The sequence below is a fragment of the Phyllobates terribilis genome, unplaced genomic scaffold, assembly GCF_046119375.1.
Source record: "Phyllobates terribilis strain yellow unplaced genomic scaffold, ASM4611937v1 Scaffold_2__4_contigs__length_985480577, whole genome shotgun sequence".
NCBI lineage: Eukaryota > Metazoa > Chordata > Amphibia > Anura > Dendrobatidae > Phyllobates > Phyllobates terribilis.
The window spans coordinates 386,882,819-386,902,036 of record NW_027362762.1 but is presented as its reverse complement, the minus strand read 5'-3'; the positions used below and the strand labels follow the sequence as shown (position 1 = coordinate 386,902,036).

The 19,218-nt window shown below is 43.0% G+C and overlaps 1 protein-coding gene and 1 long non-coding RNA gene across 2 annotated transcripts in view; one reads left to right on the top strand and one right to left on the bottom strand.

The window, feature by feature from the left end:
• The window catches only part of LOC141211432 (uncharacterized), an 88,979-nt gene that overhangs the window by 56,766 nt on the left and 12,995 nt on the right, over positions 1-19,218 (top strand). The window lies entirely within an intron of this gene.
• GCC2 (GRIP and coiled-coil domain containing 2) overlaps positions 12,514-19,218 on the bottom strand; it is a 91,281-nt gene continuing 84,576 nt past the window's right edge. Inside the window, exon 23 of the mRNA XM_073664813.1 lies at positions 12,514-16,911. Coding sequence (XP_073520914.1) covers positions 16,841-16,911 — 71 coding nt within the window. The 3' untranslated portion in view covers positions 12,514-16,840. The remainder of the gene's footprint in view (positions 16,912-19,218) is intronic.

The following is a 19,218-nucleotide window of genomic DNA, read 5'->3' as shown; positions in this document are numbered from 1 at the left end:
TGTGCTTACTTTGAAAATCCATGCCAGAATGGCAGCATAATCCTGATATTAGGATGAGAATTTTTTGTGTCCAATTATAGAATGGCTGAGCTTATGAGTCCAAGTGTAGTGATTCTTTGCCCACCCAGCCTGACAGCTGCAGTTTATACTGAGCAGTGTGAGATCTCTGCAGCAGGAGTGAAGAGGGACACTGAGTCAATCAGTATATGTGGGTAAAGAATGAGATTAAATTTAAGGATTATGCAATTTTTCCTGTCATACATATTCAACATTTTCATATTTATTTAATAATGTATGGATTCTGTATTGAAAAATCCTGTGACAAATCCATTTGAAAGAAACAAAAGTGAAAGAAGGAGCGCTCCCTGTGTAATACTGCAGCGAGGGTGGCAGGATGTATGTCGCTCACCTGGATGAGTTGTGTACGGCACAGCTCAGATGGAGGTTTAAAACCAAATGATAGGAGGCTGCTCCTCCAGCTGCTGCCCTCACACCCAGTGGGTGGAGAGGAGAATCAAGGTACCGGAGGAAAGTTGTGGCGGTGATGTCTGGGTGCTGCCAATGAGGAAAGGTGGACCAGGTGTGGAGGATCGGATTTCTTAAAAAAAAACAAACTATAAAACAACACGTCTCGAGTTGGATCAACTCCTTCTCCAGGTATACCTGAAGGAGTTGATCAAACTCTGAAACATGTTGTTTTATAGTGTTTTTTTTTTTTTTAATAAATAGATTTAACAGATTATTTACATTGAAGAAAAACATGGATTTCTTTGGAATAAGACATCAGATCGCAGATATCAAGGTATCATTTTAGTCAGTTTCCTATGACCTACATGCCCATATAGACTGCTTAGGAGGGTTGATTCTACTGACGATTCCCTTTAATCCAGACTCGCATAGCTACTAGTGATGATTGAGCATGCTCGTTTAACCCTTTAATCGAGCACGCTCGGGTACTCGCCGAGTAGTTTCGGTGTGCTTGGCATTTTAGTAGCTGCAGTCGCGGCTGCATGTGTCGCATCTGTTAGACAGTTGTGACACATGCTGGGATAGCCTGTCAAACAAATGCGACCGCCGCGGCTGTTACTGAAATGCTGAGCACGCCGAAACTACTCGGCGAGTACACGAGCGCGCTCGCTTAAAGGGTTAAACGAGCATACTCGTTCATCACTAATAGCTAAAGTAGCATGTAACAGTTTGGGCACCCTTGGTCTAAATTACTGATATTGTGAACAATTAAGTAAGTTGATGATGAAATGATCTCTAAAAGGCCTAAAGTTAAAGATGACACATGTCTTTTGTATTTTAGTCAAAAATATATATATTTTCATTTTTTACATTTTAAAAATTACAAAAAAGAAAATAGGCCGATGCAAAAGTTTGGGTACCTTGCATGGTTAGTAGCTAGTAGCACCCCCTTTTGAAAGTATCACAGCTTGTAAATGCTTTTTGTAGCCAGCCAAGAGTCTTTGAATTCTTGTTTGAGGAATTTTCATTCATTTTTCCTTGGAAAATTCTTCCAGTATTGTGAGATTCTTCCCTCTACCCATGAAATGTTCTCCCTTGCCATTTGCTGCAACACCACCCCAAAGCATGATTGATCCACCCCCATGCTTAATTGTTGGTGAGATGTTCTTTTCCTGAAATTCTGTGCCCTTTTTTCTGCACACATAACTTTGATCATTGTGACCGAAGAGTTCTATTTTAACAGCATTTGTCCACAGGACTTGTTTCCAAAATGCATCAGGCTTGTTTAGATATTCTTTTGCATACTTCAGCTCTCAGTGAAATTTTGCTTGGTCTTCCAGACCTTATCTTGACCTCCACTGTTCCTCTTAACTGCCTTTTCTTAATTACATTTCGAAGTGAGTAAAGGTCATCTTGAAAACGCTTTGCTATCTTCTTATAGCCGTCTCCTGCTTTGTGGGCCTCCACCATTTTCAGAGTGCTAGACAGCTGCTTAGAAAAACCCATGCCTGCTGCTTTTTAGCACAAGGTTAGAGGAGGCTGGGTTTATATAACTGGGATTTACAGTAGTGTGCACGAGCCCTTAAAATGTATTACAAACCATACCCATGGAATATAGTAATTGACAAATTTATTAGTTCTTCACTCGGACGATACACTGACTAGTCTGCTAGCTGCTTACTTATTCACCATTTAATCTAAGCATATAGTTGAAATCAAAATTATTCAACCTCCATTGTAAATTAGGATTAGTAGCAAAATTAAACAAGAACAATTTACAAAGCTCAACACAACTAATATAACACATGGTTTCTCCACATTCAATATAAGATGCCACTTTTACTGACTACTGCAGTCTCAGAATTATTCCACCCCTTCATTAAAAGCATCTTTACTAGTGATGAGCGAGCATGCTCATTACTCGAGATTTACGAGCATGCTCAGGTGTTTTCCTATTATCTCCAGCATGCTCGGGTGTTATGTTTGAGTCACGCCGTGCGCATGATTTGCGACTGTTTGACAGCTTTAATACATGTGAGGAATGTCTGTTTCTTAGGCATTCCTCACACGTATTAAAGCTATCGAACAGTCTCAAATCATGCGCATGGAGTGACTAAAACATAACGGCCGAGCACGCTGAAGATACTCGGCGAGCACCCTCGCCGAAAGGGTTAACAGAACATACTCGCTCATCACTAATCTTTACAATTTAGTATAGCACCCTTTGGCTGCTGGAAATGTGCTACATAGCCAGACGCCAGCATCTGGCAGCATTCCCGAGGAAGCTTTGTCCATTCATTCAGGGAAATGGCCTGCAGTTCACTAAGTGTCATTTTTGTGTTGAATTTGGAGCAACCTCTTGTTATATTAGTCATGTTGAGATTTGTACATTTGTTCTTGCATGACTGGTTTATTTCAAACTGCAGAAAGTTTGTAAAATTTGCTAATAAACTTAGTTTGCAATGGGGGTTGAATAATTTTGATTGCAGCTATAGAATTTAGTAACAGAAAGGGTAGGTTCACACTTTTTCATCCACTTTTTTTCTCACTTGTCATTCGTACGCTGTTTGATTTCACAGCATCAACTATTAATAATTTACAGGACCATGTACAATTTATGTTACAGAATTGCAATGTTTCCGTAAAAATCGGATGCTGTAATATGGCTCTATATGGTATCCAGTTTTTGTTTTACACACCCATAGACTTCAGTGGGTGAGTCTCATCCTAGTTACAGAAGAAATTAGTGCATGATACGATTTGTTTTCATATGCAAAGTCGGTCAGTGAAAAGAATTCTTCATCATAATAATAATAATCATCTGCCCTGCCCCACTGAATAACATTGGTCCGGGTGCTGTCTTTTTTTTTCATGGACAGACCAAGCATGTTGAATTTCTACGTAAACTAAACCCTGTTTCACTGGGAGCTGAATATGAAAATTGCTTAATTGTGCGAATGCTGTGGATTTGCCACACATTTCAGTCTTTGCATTGCAAAGGATGCAATCCACAGTATACATTGACATATCAATCCGTAGAGTGTGGATAAGGGTGCAGTCAGAAGACCGTACACATTGGACCGAGATCAGGCCAAAATGCACAGACTGGCCGGTAGATCTCCCGACCCGAGTGTGACACCTTCCATATATTTCTAAAAAACTGTCACGCTCGGGTCAGGAGACCCGTCAGCCAGTCCGAGTATTGGAATCCAATTTAAAATCTGATTTATGCTGTCATCTGTGTCCTAAGATGTAGTAAAATCCCAAGTTTTCTGCTCCTCAAAGATGAGGGCATCTACAGCAACTTTTATCACTTATCCTGTGGATAGATAATAAATGCTGTATAGAGTACAAGTCCTCTTTTTCTCCGAAGAGGCAATTTGCATATTAAATTTCCCAGAGGAGCATTGCATGGCAAATAAGCCTCCTTACCTTGACATGCCAGAGCTGGTGTGTCACTCTCCATAAGGAGAAACGTTACCCCTTAGACCTCAGACCATGAAAAGCACACTAAAGTACCCCAAACTTAGTTTCTGCATAATTGGTGAACTATATGAGGCAGAATTACTGATCAAAATGTAATAATAATTATTTATATATACACTGCTCAAAAAAAATAAAGGGAACACTCAAATAACACATCCTAGATCTGAATGAATGAAATATTCTCATTGAATACTTTGTTCTGTACAAAGTTGAATGTGCTGACATCAAATTCACACAAAAATCATCAATGGAAATCAAATTTATTAACCAATGGAGGCCTGGATTTGGAGTCACCCCCAAAATTAAAGTGGAAAAACACACTACAGGCTGATCCAACTTTGATGTAATGTCCTTAAAACTAGTCAAAATGAGGCTCAGTATTGTGTGTGGCCTCCACGTGCCGGTATGGCCTCCCCACAATGCCTGGGCATGCTCCTGATGATGTTGCGGATGGTCTCCTGTGGGATCTCCTCCCAGACCTGGACTAAAGCATCCGTCAACTCCTGGACATTTTGTGGTGCAACGTGACGTTGGTGGATGGAGCGAGACATGATATCCCAGATGTGCTCAATGGGGAACGGGCGGGCCAATCCATAGCTTCAATGCCTTCATCTTGCAGGAACTGCTGACACACTCCAGCCACATGAGGTCTGGCATTGTCCTGCATTAGGAGGAACCCAGGGCCAACCGCACCAGCATATGGTCTCACAAGGGGTCTGAGGATCTCATCTCGGTACCTAATGGCAGTCAGGCTACCTCTGGCGAGCACATGGAGGGCTGTGCGGCCCTCCAAAGAAATGCCACCCCACACCATTACTGACCCCCTGCCAAACCGGTCATGCTGAAGGATGTTGCAGGCAGCAGATCGCTCTCCACGGCGTCTCCAGACCCTGTCACGTCTGTTACATGTGCTCAGTGTGAACCTGCTTTCATCTGTGAAGAGCACAGGGCGCCAGTGGCGACTTTGCCAATCCTGGTGTTCTGTGGCTAATGCCAAGCGCCCTGCACGGTGTTGGGCTGTGAGCACAACCCCCATCTGTGGACATCGGGCCCTCATACCACCCTCATGGAGTCTAACCGTTTGTGCAGACACATGCACATTTGTGGCCTGCTGGAGGTCATTTTGCAGGGCTCTGGCAGTGCTCCTCCTGTTCCTCCTTGCACAAAGGCGGTGGTAGCGGTCCTGCTGCTGGGTTGTTGCCCTCCTACGGCCCCATCCACGTCTCCTGGTAGCGCCTCCAGCCTCTGGACACTACACTGACAGACACAGCAAACCTTGCCACAGCTTGCATTGATGTGCCATCCTGGATGAGCTGCACTACCTGAGCAACTTCTGTGGGTTGTAGAGTCCGTCTCATGCTACCACGAGTGTAAAAGCACAACCAACATTCAAAAGTGACCAAAACATGAGCCAGAAAGCATTGGTACTGAGATGTGGTCCCCACCTGCAGAAACACTCCTTTATTGAGTGTGTCTTGATAATTGCCAATAATTTCCATCTATTGTCTATTCCATTTGCACAACAGCATGTGAAATTGATTGTCAATCAGTGTTGCTTCCTAAGTGGACAGTTTGATTTCACAGAAGTTTGATTTACTTGGAGTTACATTCTGTTGTTTAAGTGTTCCCTTTATTTTTTTTGAGCAGTGTATATATAGCATCATTGGTTCCATGGTGCTATACATGAGAAAGGGGTTACAAACAAAATACAGATATCACTTACAGTTAACAAACTAACACTGATAGACTGGTACAGAGGGAAGAGGACTCTGCCCTTGCAGGATGATGGGGAAGGAAATAGTAAGTTGTGGGGTTGCAGCAGCTCTGGTGGTGGTGAGAAGGCAGCATGGTCATTGCAGGCTGTAAGCTTTCTTGAAGAGATGGGTTTTCAGGTTCCATCTGAAGGATCCGAATGTGGTGGATAATTGGATGTGTTGGGGTAAAGAATTCCAGAGGATGGGGGATATTCGGGAGATTGGGTGAGGAACGAATAAGTGTGGAGGAGAGAAGGAGGTCCGGGGAGGACCGGAGATTTCGTGAGGGAAAATATCGGGAGATTAGTTTGGAAATGTATGGCAGACAGGTTATGGATGGCTTTATAGGTCAGTGCTGATAGTTTGAACTGGATATGCTGGGGAATTGGGAGCCAATGATGGGATTTGCAAAGTGGAGAGGCAGAAGAGTGTTGAGGAGAGAGCTGGGCTAGTCGTGCAGCAGAGTTAAGGACGGACTGCAGAGGTGCTAGAGTGTTAGCAGGTAGGCCAGAGAGGAGGATGTTGTAGTCAAGGCGGGAGATGATGAGGGCATGCACAAGCATTTTAGGGGATTGATGCGTGAGGAAATATTTTTTAGCAGGAGGAGACAGGAGGTGGCGAGAGAGTCAAGGGTTACTCCAAGGCAGCGGATTTCCGGTACAGGAGAAAATGTGATGTCATTTATTGTAATAGATAGATCAGGTAGTGAAGATATGTGAGATGGAGGAAAGATAATGTGTTCAGTTATGTCCACATTGAGCTTGAGGAAGCGGGAGGAGTAGGATATGGATGATAGACACTCTGGGATTCTGGACAGCAGGGAGGTAACGTCTGGGCCTGAGAAGTAGATCTGAATGTCATCAGCATATAGGTTGTACTGGAAGCCATGGGACTTTGAGTTATCCCAGGCCATAGGTATAGATGGAGAAGAGTAGGGGTCCTAGGACAGAGCCTTGAGAGACTCCAACAGGGAGGGTGAAATGTGGAGGTAGTGTGGGAGTGGGAGATGCTAAATGTGCGATGGAAAGGTATGAGGTGATGTAGGATGGGGCAAGGTCTTTGACACCAAAGAAAGAAAGAAAGGATCCCATAGGTTGTACTGGAAGCCATGGGACTTTATGAGTTATCCCAGGCCATAGGTATAGATGGAGAAGAGTAGGGGTCCTAGGACAGAGCCTTGAGAGACTCCAACAGGGAGGGTGAAATGTGGAGGTAGTGTGGGAGTGGGAGATGCTAAATGTGCGATGGAAAGGTATGAGGTGATGTAGGATGGGGCAAGGTCTTTGACACCAAAGAAAGAAAGAAAGGATCCCATAGGTTGTACTGGAAGCCATGGGACTTTATGAGTTATCCCAGGCCATAGGTATAGATGGAGAAGAGTAGGGGTCCTAGGACAGAGCCTTGAGAGACTCCAACAGGGAGGGTGAAATGTGGAGGTAGTGTGGGAGTGGGAGATGCTAAATGTGCGATGGAAAGGTATGAGGTGATGTAGGATGGGGCAAGGTCTTTGACACCAAAGAAAGAAAGGATCCCATAGGTTGTACTGGAAGCCATGGGACTTTATGAGTTATCCCAGGCCATAGGTATAGATGGAGAAGAGTAGGGGTCCTAGGACAGAGCCTTGAGGGACTCCAACAGGGAGGGTGAAATGTGAAGGTTGTGTGGGAGTGGGAGATGCTAAATGTGCGATGGAAAGGTATGAGGTGATGTAGGATGGGGCAAGGTCTTTGACACCAAAGAAAGAAAGCATCTATAGTAGGAGGCAGTGGTCAACTGTGTCAAAGGCAGAGGACAGGACTAGAAGGATGAGTATAGAAAATTGTCTGTTAGCTTTAGCTGTAAGTAAGCTGTTAGTAATTTTGGTCAGGGCAGTTTCAGTGATATTGTGGAGACAGAAGCCAGATTGTAGGTTGTCGAAGAGCGAGTTAGATGAGAGGTGGGAGGAAAGTTCAGTGTGAACATGCTGCTCAAGGAGTTTGAAAGCGAATGGAAGCAGGGATATGGGGCGATAGCTGGACATAGAGATCGAGTTGAGGGATGGCTTTTTGAGGATAGGCGTGATTGTGGCATGTTTGAAAGCAGAAGGGAAGGTACCAGAAGTTAGTGATAGGTTGACGAGATGGGCTAGGGATGGGATAAGAGTGATGTTGATGTTGGGGAGGAGGTGGGATGGGGTAAAGTGCACAAGTGGTGAGGTGTGATTTGGAGAGTAGATTAGTAAGCTCTCTTTCAGTGATATAGGAGAGGGAGGTTATGGGGCAAGGGCATTAGTCAAAGGGGTTGTGGTGGTCGAACAATAAAGATTTGCCTTGTTTGGTTGATCTTACTTTTGAAGTGTGTGGCAAAGTTCTTGGAGAGAAGAGTGAGGTCGGAGAGGGCAGTGATGGGTGGAGGAGGGAGTTAAAAGAGTTGAACAACTGTTTGGAGCTGTAGTGTAAGGAAGATACGAGGTTTGTGAAGTAAGCCTGTTTAGCAGAGGTGATGGCTGATTTGCCAAAGCTTTTTAGTGAAGTTAGTGTCAGGGTTGTCTATTGATTAGTCGCACTCTGCCATACATGAGAGGGGCGACCACGTCAATAGCTGATGCGAAAGTGGCATTGCAGAAAGCAGTGGCACTGTCTGTGTCGTGGAGTAAAGATATGGATGCCAGTGGTAGAATAGAGTCAGAGAGTTTGAGTGTCTAGACGTGCGAGGTAACTGCGGGAGTGAGCTAGTTGCTGGACATGGGTGACAGGTGAAGAGGACAGGGATGAGAAATTGAGTACATGGTGGTCAGATAGGGGGAGAAGTGAGGCTGTGAGATTAGAAAGGGAGCAGAGGCGGGTGAAGAGAAGTTCTAATGCATGTCCATCTGTGTCGGTGGCTGAGGAGGACTACTGAATAAGTTCAAAAAATTAAGTAAGCGACAGGAGTTTGGAGGCTGTGTGCTCTGAACAATGGGTTACAGATCGTTCAACGCACATCTGATGCAGGATCGGCCGGTGTAAATAGAACAACCTACAAACATGGCGCCGGTCGTCAGTTGTTTAACACTGTGCATTGTGATTGGTAAATGCTCCCTTAGGCTGTGTGCCCACGATGCGTTTTTAATGCGTTTCTGCAGCGTTTTTGCAGCTGCGGAAACGCATTAAAAACGCATGGTAGAAGGCCTGCCATGTTCCCCAATGATAATCTGCATGTGCTGTGCACATGCTGTGGAAATTTCCGCTGCGGATTATCATTGCGGAAAAAAACGCAGCACTACCAATTATTTTGCGGAAATGCTGCGTTTTCGCCGCCATTGACTTGCATTGGAACGCATGGATTACGCATCACTGCATCTGTACTTGAGTAATTGGTGCGTTCTAATGTGCGGATGGTACCCGGGTGTGGAGGAGAGGAGAGTCTCATCCACACCCAGGTACCATTAAAAATCTGTAAAAAAAGAAAATAAAAAATAAATGTATATTTACCTTCCGGCGGCCCGCGGCTCGCTCCTCCTTGCTTCCCGGCACTTTGCAGTGGATTGAAGGACCTGCGCTGACGTCAGAGTCATGTGACGGGTCACGCGACGCTGACGTCGGCAGGTCTTTCAATCCAACGCTGCCGGCAAGGGAGAACGGAGTGAACGGGACACCGGGGGCCATCGGAGGGTAAGTATATATTTATTTTTAACCACTCTCTCGGTCACACTATATAAATTCATGCCGTTTGCATGGATTTATATAGTGTGACCTAGTTGTCACAAGCACTTTCCAAGTGATACTAATCGCTTGGAAAGCGCTTGTCAACCCGCATGCGGAAATGCAAGTGAAGAACGCTTCACTCCCACTTGTCCCTGGCAGGAAAACACATGTACAATCCGCATGTACAATCCGCATGTACAATCCGCATGTACAATCCGCATGCGTTTTTTCTGCCAGGGAGATGCAGAAACGCTCAGGGAAAAATCCGGAGCATTTCTGCATCGTGGGCACATAGCCTTACTGTGCTAAATCCCGTACATCTTCAGTCTGCCTGGTCAAGATTTCTACAGTCTTACCTAGAGAGTACCGATAAGTTCTGCACTGTCCTATCTGATGTATTGTACAGCTGGACATATCCTGAACATTACACCAGTGTCATTGTGACCAACATTTTATGCTCCATTAAATAACTGGGAGTTTCTAGTGTAACTATATTGGGATCTCTTCCAAGTAGAAAGTTACCTTTTGATTAGGAGGGTGCAGGAATCAGACTTTGACCTCAGTAACTAGCAAACTGGTTTGATATGAAGCGATAAAAGCTAACAAAGACGATAGTGCTACTTGTGTGGACTGTGAGAATCAGCGTTTAGATGCCAGTAACTTGATCATACACTTTCAATGTAATAGCAGCTTTTTAGAAGAACCACACCTCTCCAAGCTGGAGTGGAGACTTTCCAATTCTACCTAAAATGTTACTTGATTGTAGTAAGCATAGCTTACCTAGCAGGTAATCCAGTCCTAACACTTGAATGTAAAGTTGTTTTCTCATCCTAGACCCATGTTCTCCAGATATTTTATGAGGTCAGACCTTAAGGGCTCATTCAGACATCTTTTTTAAATAAGAGTTCTGTTTTTTTTTTTTTCACGGATAGCACTCATACCTATCATAGTCTATGGGGCTGTTTACATGTCCAATTTTCTTTTTGTGGTCTGCGCAAAATCGCAGAGATTTGTCGGATATTGATCTAAGTGACAGATCAAATTCAGCAATGCAAGTCTATGGTATCATGATAAAAAAAAAATTGGACAGTACTCTGATACCATCCGAGTGCTGTCCATTTTTCACGGACAGCTAGATAGTGTGGTGAAACTTTTTTTTGTTTGTTTCTCATCAGAGAATATAATCGGATAAAACTGATGAAACTCTGAACAAAATCAAAGATAAAACTAGGACTGTTTTTCTCGTTCATGAAACATGCAGCCATCCGAATGAGCCCTAACAGATAAGTAACTTATGGCATAGTCTGATGGTACACTATAACAACCCATGCTGAAAATACCACTTTAAATGAGCACAAAAACTTTAATGTCTAGGGTCACAATGCTGCAAGGCCGTCTTACTAAAAGCGTGGCTACCGGGAGAAAAACGTATTTCCGAGCTTTTTAGTCATACAGGAAAGCACAGAGAGGCGGCCGACACCACTCAGTGAGCGGCTCCATGGCACTCTGACTGACCGCTAGCTCTGCAGCGCATTTGTGGTGTGTGCAGAATGAGCTGTCACTCAAAGTGCTGGGGAGTGCCTACAGCCGCTACTCACAATGCTGTTAGCAATGACTGTAGCTGCTCCAAACACACCTCTATGACTGAAAAGCCCGCAGCTCCCTGGAGGAATAAAGTCCATTTTCTCTCAGTAGCCACACTTTCAGTAAGGTGGCAGGACAGCATTGTAAGGCCGGAGACACAGTAGTGAATCACATCATAGTAATGTAGGTTGAATAAAGACCTAGGTCCATCCAGTTCTACCTTTCTCCCCCAATTGTACTCCCTACACTAACACTACACTAACATACTAACTTACTGGGACTTGGCCTCATAAATGTAATATTAACCATTTTTATTATTGCTACACTAGTACAATTAAAAATTAACCCGTTCATAATTTTTTAATTAGTTTTATATTTTGTATTACTCTTGTGATTCCAGTAATGGTATTACTAAAATCCCTATGCCTAAATTTGTTGATCCAGAAGAAGGCAAAAACCCTAGGACACATTCAGACAATTTGCATTGCGGGGAAAAATTCCCTCTTGACCCCGGTAAAAGGCGATCAGTCCTAGAACCCTGGATCAAACCAAATTATGATACTAGTTATGTAATTACTATTATCTTATTAAATGTACTACCATAAATGCTAATGACACTCGGCTCCTGCTCTGCTGCGAGCGTGAGCCAAGTGTCAGTGCTCTGATCCTCACAGCACAGCTGCGGAGGAGACGTAGAAATTAATTTCTCCATCTCCTCTGTTGCCAGCATCTGTGGGAATCGCACTGCACTCGTGTGATATCCGAGTGCAATGCGATGTTTCACACGCACCCATAGGCTTATATGGGTGCATGCGATCCGAATTCCACATGCAATCGCAGTATGCTACGTTTTTTTTCCGTCAGATTGGAGCAGGAAAAACAACTCCATTGAGAACACAAGCATAGGACTAAACTGGTACAAATGCAATCTGATTTTTAATGTCATTTTTAATGTAGCCTAGGCTCAAAGCAGGTCAAGTACATTGATACTTAAGGAGAACCTGTCATCAGGGTGTTATACCCCAAACTAAGGACATGTATGTAATGGGCCTTTAATGCTGAGTAAATCCTTCCCGGGATTGTAAAAATCCATTTTGCTGTTTTAGAGAAATCCATAGTAAACTTGTATACTAATGAGTGGTAAGTGCAGCGGGTGGGACATTGTACTTGTAGTTCTCCCTGCCTGTTGCCTGCCTCCTGTTTCTAGATCACTCCTGTTTCAGTGACCTGTCAGTCTGAGGCAGGCAGCAGGCGGGGAATAGGGAAAGAGGGCAGGAGAACTACAAGTGCAATGTCCCAAGCACAGGAAGGATTTACTCAGCATTAAAGCACGTTACATACAAGTCATTAGTTTGGGTTATAAAATACTGGTCACAGGTTCTCTTAACTCCTGATAGTTTTGTGCTATATCTAATAAATTAATGATACTAGCCTAAGACACTCCAACGTCTTCCACAGAACTCCCAAGGAAAAGTTAATAATTTATAAAAAATTATAAAAATTATAGTCACGTGGAATATTCATTCCATAACCTAATAAAAGAGAATGAGAACATGTTCAAAAATCAAAATGTCTTTATTAGAAGAGATATAAGTGTGCAGGAATTGTAGGTTTTATTCACAGTTCATAGACTTTTCTTAGCCAGGCATTTTAGAAATCTGTGCAAATGGGGCAACAATCAGAGAAATGGAGAAACAAAAATAAAATAAAAATCACTAGTAAACTATTCTATAGCATGCGTACAATATTTCCATTCTGCCAACACAATTTGGGTTACATTCTGAACTCCAGTCTATAAAAAATCTGCTATATCGAGTAAGGGTATATTCACATGGAGTTGTTTGGAGACGGAATCGACTTAAAAGATGTTTTTTTCTGATGCATTTCTTGATTTCTTGAAGCAGTTTTGAAGAGGTCTTAAGCTCCGTTCACACAATGCGTTTTTGCTGGATTTTGTTTTGTAGCTTTCTTTATGCAAATTAAAGCTGTTTTTTTAGTTCCAGCAAAACCGGAGATTTCAGAAATCTCATGCACATGCTTGTTTTTTTTCCTGATTGAATTTGAGAACTGCAGATTATCAGTTCTTTCAGGGTTTTTAAGCAACGAAAAACTGAAAAAACGCTGCAAAAGAACACAGTAGCATTTTTTTTGCAGCATTTCAAAGTGTTTTTGGTTAATAAAACCAACGTTACTAAACATGTATTGCAGACAAAACACACTGTATCTGCACCCAAAAAAGTAGCAAAAAAACATGTCAATTAGGCTATGTGCCCACGATGCAGAAATGCTCTGGATTTTTTCCTGAGCGTTTCTGCATCTCCCCTGGCAGAAAAAAACGCATGCGGATCGTACATGCGGATTGTACATTTGTACATGCGGATTATACATGCGTTTTCCTGCCAGGGACAAGCGGATGTGAAACGTTCTTCACTTGCATTTCCGCATGCGGGTTGTCAAGCGCTTTCCAAGCGATTTTAGCATCACCTGGAAAGTGCTTGACAACTTGGTCACACTATATAAATCCATGCAAACGGCATGGATTTATATAGTGTGGCCGTAAAAGAATGGTAAAAAATAAAAATATATTTACCTTCTAATGGCCCCCAGTGTGCTTGTCGGCAGCTTGCAGTAGATTTAAGGACCTGCCGATGTCAGCGGTCGCGTGACCCGTCACATGACTAAATGACATCAGCGCAGGTCCTTTAGTCTACCGCGATCTGCCGGCAAGCAGAGACGAGCACACCGGGGGCCATCAGAAGGTAAGTATAATGTTTATTTTATTCTTTTTTTTACAGTTTCTATGGTACCCGGGTCCGGATGAGAGTCTCCTGTCCTCCACACCCGGGTACCATCTGCACATTGAAACGCATGGAATCCGCATGTACATGTACAGTGATGCGGATTCCATGCGTTCCAATGCAGGTCAATGGCGGCGAAAACGCAGCGCTTCCGCAAAATAATTGGTAGTGCTGCGGATTTTTCCGCAATGATAATCCGCAGCGGAAATTTCCACAGCGTGTGCACAGCACATGCGGATTATCATTGGGGAACATGGCCGGCCTTCTTCCTCTGCAGCGGAATTGCCACTGCGGAAACGCTTAAAAAACGTATAATGGGCACACAGCCTAAAGCACTGAAGAAGCCGAAAAACAAGTGTTTTGAACGCAGTGTATTTACTGCCAAAAAAACAGGTTTTGAAAAATGAAAAAAAAAAAACACGCTACAAAAATTTGAGTGTGAATATAGCGTTCGAAACCTTTCCACATTTTTTGCAGTTTTTTTTACTTCACTTTGTCAATAATTTAGGGTTTTCAAATCATTGTGAAGAAAAACTTTCCTATGAACAGCAAAGATGGTTTTCTAATGAAATATATGCATGCAATATACATAAAATAGGAAAGTATTCAAAGCAGATTTGAAGCCGTTTCTAATGTGGATTTTGGTGTGGATCAACTTTAATATTCTAAAACAAACAAGAAAACTCAGTGTGAACATACCATAAAGAGCAATATCAGCATGCCTGTATATGTGATTTGACAAAGTATTATTAACCAAGTATAAACCTTTCTGAAAGCAATATATAGTCACATACTAAGTAGTCCAACATACATAGACTGGATAATCGAATTCAAAAGCTTCCCAATAAAAACAGATCTCCCTACCTACATTTACGTATCCTGTAGAGCTGCAGCGACCTTTGACTCAGTCCGACTTCCTTATTAACATAGAACATGACAGAAAATTCTGGAAATGGGTTTTTATTACTTTACATAGGCGTGGATCTGTACAAAAATGTAAACCATACTTCTACTGCTACATTGGCTGTGACGTTCCTAATTTTTTATTAATGGCAAAAAAAAAAAAACTATCTCAGCGTGGAACAAGTCATAATGAGAATACAGAATAATATATAGAATTATATAATATATTGAAACTCCGCATCAAGTTACCAAATGAATGAGAGCTTTGCAGGAGTGACTTCAGGTCACCCAAGCGAATGATCCCGTCTTCCTCTTTAGCAGCTATATGCATTCAATTTCACATGTAAAAAGACAGAGGTGTATAACACTGCACTTTCTGGTGCTGCCCTGCTAGTAGCTGTATACTCTGCCCTTTGATTAGAAGTTTTTATAACGTATTACAGTTTTATAAAGAGGAATACCCTAATGTATAGAGAAACCGGTGTTTTAATTTTTATTTCGTTAATCACTAGTGCACATGAAAAGTAGCAATTTTGTAATATATCTTATCGGAGAAATAATTGGCTTTGTTCTCCACCTCAACTGATCAGTCATTATTAAAATTCCCAATTCACAGGTAAAATCAGTCTTCAGCGAATACAGACTTTTACATTACCGAGATAGGATCTTATCAGAAGCAATTGTCACCTCCTATGACAAGGGAAGTGGTGAGGAGGAGGGAGGAGCTAGAGGCAGAGTTCCTCCTCCTTCCCTGTTCTCTATACATAGAACTTTATGAGCACCAACTGCCATCTCAGTAATGTAATAATCTGTCTTCACTGAACTGAGAATTTAAATGATCTGGCAAAAAACAAAGCAGATTTCTCTGATAAGATATATTACAAAGTTGCCTATTTTCACATGTACATGAAAATGCACGATTTATGAAATAAAAACAATGGTTACTTTTTAAGCATTTAGCAGCCAATATATCCTCATTTATTGCAGTATATAGATATAGACTGTTGTAAAAGGGCTGAAAAGGTAGATCTGCCCAGGTGCGTTTTGGGACGACTTCTATCTGCAAATACACTTATTGCTGTATGGATGTACCGTAAAAGGTAGCCAAGCAAGAGCTTCCAAAGTGTAAGGCTACCTTTTCTCCCAAGAGTACAGCCACTTGCTCAGTGACATGCACACAGGCAGAAGTTACTCTATATGCCCCATGTGAATAGAAGGAGCTTTACTGGCTTCCTAAGTAACCCCTTAAGTAATCAGAATAGCTGGTCAGTAAAAGACGTCTGTTGATGGACGACTTTGTACCAACACTTAGGGTGACAGCATACGGAGAGCTGGCCAGACGTAGTCAGAACTCCGCCCACCCGTGGAGCCAATGGCGATAGGATTTTACTGGTGAACTGTGTAGGTACTGGCCACTGCGGGTAGGCGTATTTTGGCACTGTGCATTCAGCCGTACCTTCTGGTCCCACCCTAAATGTACATTCATACTAGACAATCTGCATTATCAAAGCTTATAACACAAGAGATTAACTGATTCACAGACCGACACAGAAAGCGTGTTTAGGAGAAAATTCCTAGACTGTTTTCTTCATTTTCTAAACCAAAACTACAAAATGTTGCCAAGATCCTCCCCAAGAATAAGGGATCTAAACTGCAGTCATTTGACACAATATAGTGATCCATCCTCCATTTATTTCTAAGGTCAACCCCCTTTCATTAGATCACTATATAAAAAACATACTTCTGCTCCATTTAGATTCATATACATTCTTTGGTTCACATCGGAATACGTAGTATAACATATAATGTCATAGAATATATAGCAAAGTCCTTCTTACTTTAGAAAAATTTAAATAACCTTCAATGGAAATTATTTTGTACATACTTTTTTGCCATGGCAATGGAATAAAAAAAAAACATCCTGGAGAAAATATTAAAACACCATATAAATTAAAGTAAACAGTAAAGTAATACAGTAAACGACAGTAAGAAAGTGTGCTGTGCAGATTGGATTGATAATAGTTGAATAGGCACTCAGAGTTTTTTTTTTCCTTTTGGTAAGTTTAAATAGACATTTAGATTCCAGTTTCACAATCAATAGAATCACACAAAATCTTAGAAATAAGGAGGAGTAAACAGTGCAAATCTGGAAAGTTCGTAGCCATCCATCAATGACCTTGAACTACCGGAGCCCTGACCAGCTGTGGAGGTAGGAGGCCCATCCAGCTGGCCGTGCAGCAGACTCTTCTTCCCCTAAAGAGCAAGAAAGAGGCATAAAACATTACTGTTAAATATAGAGCCCCTGCGTGTTTGTGCCTGGTGATAATAATGATAGAAGCCTAAAACATGTTTAAGAAATTTGCTTTAGGAAAGGCTCCAAGAACTAGAGGGCAGGGTGTGCGTCAGATGCAACTGGTGCTTTTCTAACAGTTAGGCCGGGGTCACACTGGCGTGGATTCTCTCATAGGAGAGAATCGGGGCAGATTATGCAAAAACTCTGGGATCAAACTCTATCAGAGATTGATCTGAGTGTCAGTGCTCTGTGCTCCGATTCTTTCACATGACAGAATCACAGCACAGGTGCAGAGCAGACGGAGAAAGTAATTTCTCCATCTCCTCCATTGCCTGAGTCCGCGGTAATCGCTCTGCACTGGGATGACATCAGAGTGCAGTCCGATTTTTTTTTTGCATAGGAGTTGAGTCTCGCAGCATGCTGCGATTGTTTTCTCATGCCAAATCGTCTTGAAAAATAAATAAATAAAGATCTGAGCTGCCCCATAGAACCGGCACGGGTTCAGTCACTACTCTGTGAAAGGAGAGAAGTGGCTGTAACCACGTCCCTAGCAATGACTGACAGCAGACTCAGCATTAGGGCTGGCTGTCAGTCAGTGCGGAGGTGGCGGTCACAGCAGGCACTCTCCATGAACAGAGTGGTGAATGAACCTGTACCGACGCCGCCCCTTGAAACCAAACGCTGCCGGGGGGGGGATAGCCTTAGTTACTTACCGGTAACGGGATTTTTCGGAGCCCATGACAGCACCACGTGAGAGAGGATCCGCCCATCAAGGACAGGAAACCTACAGGTTAAAAAGGGCGGCCCTCTCTTCCCGCCTCAGTTTAGTTAACAGAGCATGAGAGTACCGCCAAGGTTAGTTATAACAAAACATAATCACATTAAGTACATTACTTTTCATCAATTTCCTGCAAGGGTGCACAAAAAGAAATCAACTCTACGGGAGTGCACAACACCAGTGAAGGGAGGGAATATACGGGTGCTGTCATGGGCTCCGAAAAATCCCGTTACCGGTAAGTAACTAAGGCTTTATTCGGTCTCCCATGACAGCACCACGTGAGAGAATTACAGAGACGAAGGAAATTAGGGAGGGACCACAGCTTGAAGCACCCTTCTCCCGAAAGGGAGATCTGCAGAGCCACCCAGATCCAATCTATAGTGCCTATAGAAAGTAGAGGGAGAAGACCAAGTGGCAGCCTTACAAATTTCCTCAATGGAAAGCCCCGTCTTCTCCGCCCAGGAGGTTGATACCGCTCTGGTAGAATGCGCCCTTAATCCCTCCGGTATCTCTTTATCCCCTGAGGAGTATGCGAGGGAAATGGCCTCCCTGATCCATCTAGCGATTGTAGCCTTTGAGGCCTTACAACCCTTTCTAGCCCCCTGATAGCATATAAATAGGGACTTATCCTTTCTAAAGCCACGTGATACCTCTAAGTACTTTAGTACGCACCTCCTAACGTCTAAAGTGTGAAGCCTCTCCTCCTTTTGATTTTTGGGCGGGAAGCAAAAAGTCGGGAGAACTATCTCCTGGGTTCTAAGGAATCGAGTGGCCACCTTAGGAAGAAAGGCTGGATCAGGTTTTAATATAATCCTATCGTCCAGAATTTGCGTAAATGGAGGGCATATTGAAAGGGCCTGTAGGTCACTGACTCTCCTGGCTGAAGTTAGGGCTACTTACAGGACCGTCTTTAGGCAAATAATTTTGGGGGAGACTAAATCTAGTGGCTCAAAAGGAGGACTGGTCAAGGCATCTAAGACAAAATTCAAATCCCAGGGAGACATCTTTACTTTGGTAATGGGTCTACACCTAAAGGAAGCTTTTATAAAACGGGCTATCCAATAGTTATCTGCAATATTGGAAGAAAATAAAGCTCCCAACGCCGACACCTGTACTTTCAAGGTACTGGTAGTGAGACCCAATTCTAAGCCCCGCTGCAGAAATTCCAGAATTTTCCCAATAGGGAGCCCCTCCTCCACCTTAACTTCTGCAAAGGACAGAAACTTTCTCCAGGTCCTGGCATAAATACGGGTGGTAACAGGTTTTCTGCTAGCCAGGAGAGTATTCACTACATTGGCGGGGAATCCTTTGTTGGTCAATAACACCCTCTCAAATTCCACGCCGTCAAATGTAGACTCGGGGCTGGAGGATGGGAAAGTGGCCCCTGAGTGAGGAGGTCCGAAATCTTCGGAAAAACCCAGGGATCTGATATGGACATCTTCCGGAGACAAGGGAACCACGGTCTTTTGGGCCAAAAGGGGCATATGAG